Source organism: Pongo abelii, chromosome 2 (genome assembly GCF_028885655.2).
Source record: "Pongo abelii isolate AG06213 chromosome 2, NHGRI_mPonAbe1-v2.0_pri, whole genome shotgun sequence".
Lineage (NCBI taxonomy): Eukaryota > Metazoa > Chordata > Mammalia > Primates > Hominidae > Pongo > Pongo abelii.
Genome location: NC_085928.1, coordinates 67,914,951 through 67,923,772, shown reverse-complemented (window position 1 = coordinate 67,923,772; position 8,822 = coordinate 67,914,951). Strand labels below are relative to the sequence as shown.

The 8,822-nt window shown below is 46.6% G+C and overlaps 1 protein-coding gene across 2 annotated transcripts in view; it reads left to right on the top strand.

The window, feature by feature from the left end:
* The first annotated feature begins 323 nt into the window (after positions 1-323).
* SLC6A11 (solute carrier family 6 member 11) overlaps positions 324-8,822 on the top strand; it is a 124,375-nt gene continuing 115,876 nt past the window's right edge. Inside the window, exons 1-4 of one of the 2 annotated variants that reach the window (XM_002813433.5) lie at positions 324-631; positions 3,561-3,695; positions 3,808-3,948; positions 7,381-7,471. In XM_002813433.5, coding sequence (XP_002813479.3) covers positions 376-631; positions 3,561-3,695; positions 3,808-3,948; positions 7,381-7,471 — 623 coding nt within the window. In that variant the 5' untranslated portion in view covers positions 324-375. The remainder of the gene's footprint in view (positions 632-3,560; positions 3,696-3,807; positions 3,949-7,380; positions 7,472-8,822) is intronic. The other variant, XM_009238698.4, reaches the window with a different exon arrangement.

Below are 8,822 nucleotides of genomic sequence, written 5' to 3'. Positions count from 1 at the left end.
CAAGCGTTTGAAGGTTATGGACAGTGGTAGAACTTTGGGGTTTGGTGAGTGGAGCCAGCCTAGGCCTGAATGGGCGCTTCCACTCTTGTCCCAGCAGGCCAGTGGGTAGGGCTGCGGGAAGGACGGGCGCTGCAGGGGCTCGGCGCGCCCAAGGTGCTCGCGGGCTCCCGGGCCCAGCCGGGCTGGGGTGGCGTGGGCGCCCTGCGGGCCGGGCCTCCGCGCCGCGTCCCAGTCCCAGTCTCCGCGCTGGCCTGGCCCGGTCCCTCAGCTCCACCCCCTGCCTCCCCCTCCCGCCCGCTCGCGCCTCCTGAAAAGCCAGCCCGCCCGGGGCGGCGGCGCAGAGCCGGGCCGGCGCACGAGGCAGCCAGCGCGGCCATGACGGCGGAGAAGGCGCTACCCCTGGGCAATGGGAAGGCTGCTGAGGAGGCGCGGGAGTCCGAGGCGCCAGGTGGCGGCTGCAGCAGCGGGGGCGCGGCGCCCGCGCGCGACCCGCGCGACAAGCGCGACAAGGCGGTCCACGAGCGCGGCCACTGGAACAACAAGGTGGAGTTCGTGCTGAGCGTGGCCGGGGAGATCATTGGGCTGGGCAACGTGTGGCGCTTCCCCTACCTGTGCTACAAGAACGGAGGAGGTGAGGTGATAGTGAGGAGAAGGGGAGGGGGCGCCACCCGCTCGGTGGGGGCGGGGAGCCAGGGGCGAGCGCGAGACCCCCTCCCGCGCCTGCGTGGAGCGGAACCCGAGCGGAGAACCTCGACTCCAGGCACCTGGCGTGTGAGCTCGCCCCGGAGTGCGGCCCACCTGTGCCAGTGCGCACGCGCACGTGCCAATTCGCACCTGAGGGTTCCACCTGCCAGCGCGGGGACTTGCCCGCGTTCTGTCCCCAGCATGAGATGCAGACCGAGGCCAAGGAGCACTTGCTTTGGGTAGGCGCCCTGGTGTTTCAGGCACTTGGCCCCTTGGAGCCTCAGCTTTCCTAACTGGGAAAACGGCCTGTAGGGAAGGGATTCCTGATGATCAAAGTGGTCTCAGTTTTTGCGCGCTTACTGAAGTGCCGAGCACCTTTGACCATATCATCTCATCTCATCCTCTCAGTCACTTTCGTAGGCAGGGGTCTACCCATTTTGCAGGTGAGGACACTGAGGGTCAGAGAAGTCTCACTCGACCAAAAATAAAGATGAGATTCCGATGTCAAAGGCCTTGTTTTAAACTGGGACTGGACTCACAGCAGGGAGAACTTTTAGGCGAGGCATTGCTCTATGGTTTCCTGCCTAGTCTTTCGTCTGCTCTTAAGCCTATTTCTAGGGCCAATATTTGGAGCCCCTCTGGTGGAAGAATTGACAACGAACAGTTTATTTTACGGGTCTGAGAGTCACCCACGACAAACAGCAACACTGGTTTAATGTTGATGCTCTGCATAGAGATGTAGAAGGGGCGAGGGAAAGGACAGTGATGAGAGAGTCCTTTCTAGTGACAGCCTCTCAAAGTCAGTTTGGCAAAAGATGCAGCAGCGAATCCGTAACTCTCCCAGCTCAGGGAAGGGGCTCCAGCCTTCAGGACCCCCTCCTGTCATATCAGCAGGTCAGCTGGGCTGATCCATGGCAAGGGATCTTATAAAACCTCCTTCGGTGGCACAGTTTCTCGAAGGAAGAGCCTGTATCTGTATATTCTCTCTTCTCTTTGCTGTGCTCCTGCCCCTCCAGCAAATTCCCAAACCCCAGCGAAGGTGGCTCAGAAGCTGGCTGGCAGGGACCGGGCTGTGAGTCTGTGCAGAGCAGGACTTCCTGTGCGAGCAGCTGCCGGGAGAGGGAGAAGGGTACTGCTTGGCCCAGGCCCTTTCTTTGGGGACATTCATCCTGAAGGCACAGGCTGCTCCAAGCCTGCTCTGCACTGGTAATGAAGTGGCCGCCGGTGTTGGTGGCTTGGCAAGGGAGAGAGAGGGAGTGGACTTGGAGACTCCCAACGTGCCCTGTGCTCTTGGCTGTGAATCCCGCCTCTCTTTGCAGATACAGCGTTTGTAAGCTGCGTCCACTTGGAAACCTGTGCACACCTAGGGTAGTCCCCAGGCACAAATTGTTTTAACATCTTTTTTTTCCATACAGGAAATTGTTGTGCCTAAACAAAAAGCATTCCTAAAAGCAGAAAACACAGTAAATTGGGTTAATTACAAATTCTGTCACAGATTTTTTTTTTTAAAAAAAAGGTTGTAGTGAGTAAAGTTTTTAAAATAAGTCATTGTTGTTTTTTGTTTTTTTTTTCTGACTTGCCAAGAATTTCCTTGAGATTCATAGATCTCCTGGTTTGACTGAGTTTATTATCCTAAGGATTAGTAGCTTTGTGAATACACAGGTCAAAAGGCTTTCTGAAAGTGTCATACATTAAATTCTAGAGGTTTCATAGGTAAATAACAGCATGTTAGGGGACCTGCTGCAGCTAATTTTAATCACTTAGATTTCGATTCAGTAAACAGATCCTCTTATCTCCTTTTCCACACTTTTTGCTTTCTAATGTAGTTGGGATATCTGCTTCTCAACTGTTTACCTTTTTAAAAACATCCTTACTGCCCTCCTTATAGATCCCAACAATAGTTTAAAGTATTTCTTTCCCAATATGAAACTTTAAATTAGCTGCTTGCCCAGAAAAGCTAAGACCCTTTCAAACCCTGATAGATAAGGTCCTGCTATTAACCCTTGCAGTTAAGGAGACTTCATTTGGCAAAAAGCACTTTCAGTTAAAACCTTCATTTGTGAGATCAGATGGTGGCAAATAGCATGTGTTTTCATGCTTTGTTATTAGACAGGAGGGACAGAATGAGGGATTTGGAAAAATCCCCATTTTGGGTGTAATAGTTCATGCTCACCTCAGTTATTTAATTTTTTTCACAGAAAGGCCCAGGCAATGGGTATTGTGTTTCAAGATAGGAACACTAATGCTTAGGGTGGTCTTTTCCTGGACCAATTCAAAGCCAGCCTTTGCTAGATAGATTCTTGTTGCAAACTCCTTGCAAGTTGACACCACACCTGGGCCTCATGTGTAGGGGTACTTAATTCTTTAAGGCTTAAAATTGTTCCTTGTATAATTCCCTGAGAATGCTCTTCTTTATGACAAAGATTGTTTGCAAATCACTTCCAAAGTAAGAGGAAGGGGTGCCCCTCACCTGGTCTGTTGAGGTCACTTTAAAATGAAAAAGGGTGCAACATTCAGGGAGGGAATGAATTTGACCCATGCTGGAGGATGAAATGTAACAAATTTTTTTAAATGAGCCAGTGAAACAATTTCTTTTACATTATCATCTTAGCTGCATTACAATTCTATGAGGGAAGCAGTGCAGATATTAAAAACTAAAGCTCCATTTTACAGATGGAGAAGTTGAGGCTTGGAGATGTGAGGTAGACTTACACAAACCTAGCACTGTTTTCTGACTCTGGTCTTCATAATGAGAACTTGAACTCAAGTTCAAAGAACATCATGTCTGGCCTGTAGTAGGTGTTTATTGAAGAGTTCTTGAGCCAAGTATGAAACAGCAGGGACAGTTTTCATTTCATTCCTTTGCATCCTTACAGGGGCATTCCTGATTCCCTACGTGGTGTTTTTTATTTGCTGTGGAATTCCTGTTTTTTTCCTGGAGACAGCTCTGGGGCAGTTCACAAGTGAAGGTGGCATTACATGTTGGAGGAAAGTTTGCCCTTTATTTGAAGGTATGTGTTGAGTTAATGAGAAAATAAAATTGTGCCCAGGGAATGTCAACTGCAAAGGCAGATTGTTTTGAAAAGATAGACTCAAATTCCTTCCTTTCTTTTGTCCTTTCAGGCATTGGCTATGCAACGCAGGTGATTGAGGCCCATCTGAATGTGTACTACATCATCATCCTGGCATGGGCCATTTTTTACCTGAGCAACTGCTTCACTACTGAGCTACCCTGGGCTACCTGTGGGCATGAGTGGAACACAGGTATGGCCCTACGGAGGTCTCTCTGCTGGTCCTGCTGGGTGATCTGGGATTGGGGTTTGTTCATGCCCTTCAGGCCAGTCCTGGTCCCTGGCCTCTCGTCATGAGTCCAGTTTTCTAGGGTAGTCTTGCTGAAACTGGGGTCAGCTCTGTACCTGTTCTGGTACGTTCTGTGAGTTGCAGCCCTAAAGCCTGAGCTGAGCATTGGCCCAGAGACTGGCATGGTTAGGAGAATGGAGATGTTCTGTCCTCTGTTTGTCAAATGCAGAGACTGAGCCCTTTGGGGGCAGGATGGGGAAGAGCACTAGACTTAGACTCAGGGGACTAGGGCTCCAATACTAGTCTTGACTCTAGTGTCAAATTTTCCCCTGTAAAACAGGTTAGACCAGATCAAGGGCTGCAGACAGAGGACCTACAGGCCAACCAGGCTTTAGATCAGTGAATGGCAGACTTAAAAAATAGATTTGGTTGCCAAAATTAAAAAATTGGAAGACTTCACGTGAAAAATTCTGGTTTCCAGCCTATCTTAAAAACTTTAACGATCTGGTGACACCAGACCCATCTTCCTGCTTGACAGAAGTGGCTGCAGCCAAGAGGTGGCTTTTGCCTTCAATGACTCATCCGTCCTTGAGTTAGCACAAACCCCACCCAGCTCACTTTATTCATTTACTTTATCAATCCAACCCAGCTGACATTTGAATTTAGCCCCAACCCCACTCCTGCTGGAATGGATAATCTTTTAGATTATTTTTGATTCTGATGTATTGTTTGTTTTTCCATATATCCTCCTATTAGCACTGAGTTTTATAATCCAAGGAAGGCATATCCCTGCCCAATCCCTGTCTAAGCTGGCCATGCTCACAGAAGACATCACTAATCAATTGTAGCACTCTTTCCTTCTCGGTCTAGTCTTGGCCTTAGAACCCTTCTCTAATAGTGCTCCAGAGAGCTGCTGCCTTTTGACTGGAACTGGCGCATACACTTTGACCTATTCACCATCTATATGGTAACCTGTGGTTAGATTGGGTCTGGAAGTGGCCTGCCATCATGAGGGCTGAGATCCAGTAAGATTGGGTAGGATGTTGGTGACCAGTAGAAGGAACAGCAGGTGGTAGACCTAGGAGATGCTGCAGTCTGGCTTCTAGCCCTATGTGATGCCTGACTCTGCCCTACTCCCCCACTCCACCAACCCCTGGCTGTTGCATTTTGTGGAGCTTTTGCTGTTTCTCTCTTTAGGGCCCTAGTTTTTAACCTCCCTTTGGCCAGGGAACTCATAGAAATGCTTATCAAACTAAAATTCAAGGACATTTTCTTGGAGGCCTGTGAGTCCTCTAGGATAATTTAATTGTGTGTACTTATTTTGAGGATACTCTAAAAATATGCGCATGTTCTGGATGGTCTGAGCAAACACCTTATAACTGAGGACAGTCAGGAGATTCCAGTGGCTGACTTTATGCATGTTTATAATTTAAGATGCATTCATGGCAAATAGAATGATAATGGCCAAGGGAAAAAAACCAGAAAGATTTGATTCATAAATAGAGCATTAGTACTCAGTGAAGTCCAGTTGAGAATGCAACACACCATAGGAATGAAGGTTTTGCAGAAGTGTAACCAGAGGAAAATGGTGTAATCAAATCTCAAATAGTGCACGGAGGAATAAACCACCTAAACTCAACAGATTCTGCTTCTTACATGTCAGTTTCATTTTTCTGTTGGGAAAGCAATATAATTTTACCAAATAGCATTATCCTATGCATCCATTTTCTGTTATCACTTTAAATTGTGTTGGTTCTGTAGTATAGTTGGTATTTAATTTATAAATTTAATTTGACTTTTATAATTGTATGAATACTATAATCACAAAAACTTTATAACTCATTGTTTATTTGTACATGGTTAAATATTTTAATAAAAATAACTGTTCAACTTGGGTGTCCAAGAAATTTTTTTTTTAACTCTAGGATGAAAAAATAATTGAGAAATCCTATTTTAGGGAATCCGATAAAAGTCAAGGTCTCCTCTCTCCAGAAAAAGGCACAGGACACATTCAGAAATCTTGCTGACAATTTCAGGTTTCCAGGCTCCTCTCAAGCCTGACTGGGGACCCCTAGACCACCTCCTTTCAGAACATACTTAGCACTTGCCAAGAGGAGCAAGAAGCAGGCAGACAATCTGGATTTTCCCCAGTGGACTGCAAACCTCTTTCTTCAACTGGTTTGCAATCCCCTTTCTCTAAAGGTGTGTGAACACTTGCAATGTGTGAAACATCACACGTAGGAGGTGATTCCTGCCTGCAGAGATTACAGATGGGTTTGGAGCATTCATACATATGTGAGATGGAAGACAGGCAAGAGTGAAGCCAGCCAGGCTCCTGCTCCATGTTGGCCATGGTGCGGGGTGCAGGGGCCTCTGAGGTGAATGGATACAGGAGGCCTTGCCCTCGGGGAGCTCATGGTCTGGTGCCCCAGGTGTCTCTAAACAGAGGGACATGGGTCCCATGGTGGTGGACTTTTCTGGGCAATACCCGTGGCAAAGTAGATGGAGCCCTGGCTGGAGTTTATTACAGTTCTATCCACGCTGGCCAGTGACTTTATAGAGGAGGAAGAGGGTATAGGTGGGGGTCCCTTGACTGTTTCTGAACCTTAGATTCTTATTCCTCAAAATAAAAGGAGTTGGAGAAGGTGACTGCTTGGAGGGCCTTTGAATTCTTGCTTTCTTAGATTTCAGGGGAGGGAGGTTGGGGAAGGCCCCCTGGAGATGGGGTTAAGGCCCAGGGGCACTGGGCCTTGAAGGATGAACACTAGGTTGCTTTTACTTGAGATTAAATCTCCCTGGGACATCATATTTTGTGAAATGAGGAGGCATTCCGTAAGTCCTTTCTGATTGACTGGATCGAGTGAGGGAATGATGAAGAAACCAAGGATTCTTGACATATGTTGGCTCACACCATTTCCTCCAATCATCACGTCTTGATGAGACAGCTGTGGCATTAGCCCCTTTTCACATAAAGTAAAACTGAGTCTCAGCTGCATTACTGCCCCAAGGTCACCATGGACGATCCATTCCTTTAGTCCCTCTATTCCACTACAGCCCTTCAGCCAGACAGATAAATACTACTGATGGGCCTTAGGCAGGGAAGCGGAAAAAATAAAAGAAGATTTTGGAACAAGGGTATAGGAGACAGTTTGATAGGGAGTGTTGGTTAGGAATGGGAGAGAGAAGGCTCCCTGCCCCATAAACCTTTCCTCCTGTTCTAATCAGTGCAAGCCTCTTAACTGTAAAGTATTGATTTTCCCCAATGCCCCTTGACGCATGTTTACTTGGAGTGGCTAGATGAAAATGCCTAGTTGCACATCAGCTCTGAATGTTTTTCAGGATTCAGCTTTCATGGAGGTTAATTTTCTTCTATTTCTTGTCTTGTTTCCACTGTAGAGAATTGTGTGGAGTTCCAGAAACTGAATGTGAGCAACTACAGCCATGTGTCTCTGCAGAATGCCACCTCCCCTGTCATGGAGTTTTGGGAGTAAGTGGAGAAGAACTTGTCTCCCTTGGCCTGTGGGGGCTCTGTCCTGGTTCTGCTCAGTTGGTCTTGCCCCTATTCCTGGAAAAAGCCTGATCCTTCTTCCAGCCTGGCACTTCCTGGCTTCTGTGAGCATTCAACGGCTTCGGAAGCAAGAGTGCAGATCTTCAGAGGTTTCCCAAAGGGGCAGCTGAGAGAAATGTTTTCTTGTTCTTTGATAACATGTCAGCATGCATAGTGGGTTATTAGGGCAGGAAGTGCTTGGTGAAAGGATAGACAGTTTAAAAATTCATTTTGAGCAAAAGAGGAGATGCAGCCTGTTTGCAATAAGCTAAGTCAAGAGTGTATTTAGCCTGGAAAGCATAAGTCTCTAGGGGGGATGGGTTTGCTTTCTTTCAGTAGCTAAAGTGTCATATGGAAAAGAAGGAGATCAACTTTAATGGATAGAGATTATAAAGAGGCAGGTTTCAAATGTGTGTAGGGAAGAACTTGGTCTCACAGCATAGCATTGTCTGGAAGTACTTCAGAAGGTTGCGAGCACCCATCCCTGGAAGATGACCAGTATAGGGTTGCCAATCATTGTTGGGGGTGTGTCTGAATCCACTGAAATTGTAAGTAGTACTTGTGTGGATGGGCATTTTCCCAGAAATTGGCATAGTTTTATCAGAGTTCCAAAGGATCTGTGACCCTTACAGGGCTGCTAAGTGTGGTTGTGTATATTGCACACTGAACAACCCAAGGGGCCATAATTTACCTTATGAAATATACATTCCAGAATTGTGTGGTGCACGACTTGTATAACCATACACAGTGGCCCTGACTTGCAAGTTTGTTATAAAGGTAGAAGGATCCCTTGCCCCAGGTATTGGAGAGAAGTTTCCTGTATGGGTCAAAGGCTGGACTAAATGCTTTCTGAAGCTTTGCAATCTAAAAAGGCCTGGCTTCACTGAAGAAGCCTCCCTTACTCTGATGGTGATTAATAGTAGTATATGTGTGTGTGGTGGGGCAGTGGTTTATGAGTGATTTTTATTCTTTTCCCAGATACCATTCGTCTCCTGCCTTCTCTAGAGGTCATTATGCTGAATTTAGATTTACCACTCTCATATAAATCTTTATACTTTTCATATATATATGCCCCAAATAGCACCTAGGTCTTTCTTGCATATTTTTCAAATTTGTGTTACTAGCATCCATTATTTACATTTTTTATAACAACTTTATTTCTTTGCTCAATATTGGTTCTTAGATGTATCCATATTGGTACATGTAGCTTTGGTTCTTTCATTTTTCTACCAGAGTATTTCATTGTATGAATGGCCTATGTTGTATTTATCCAGGTCCTCTTGATGGGCAT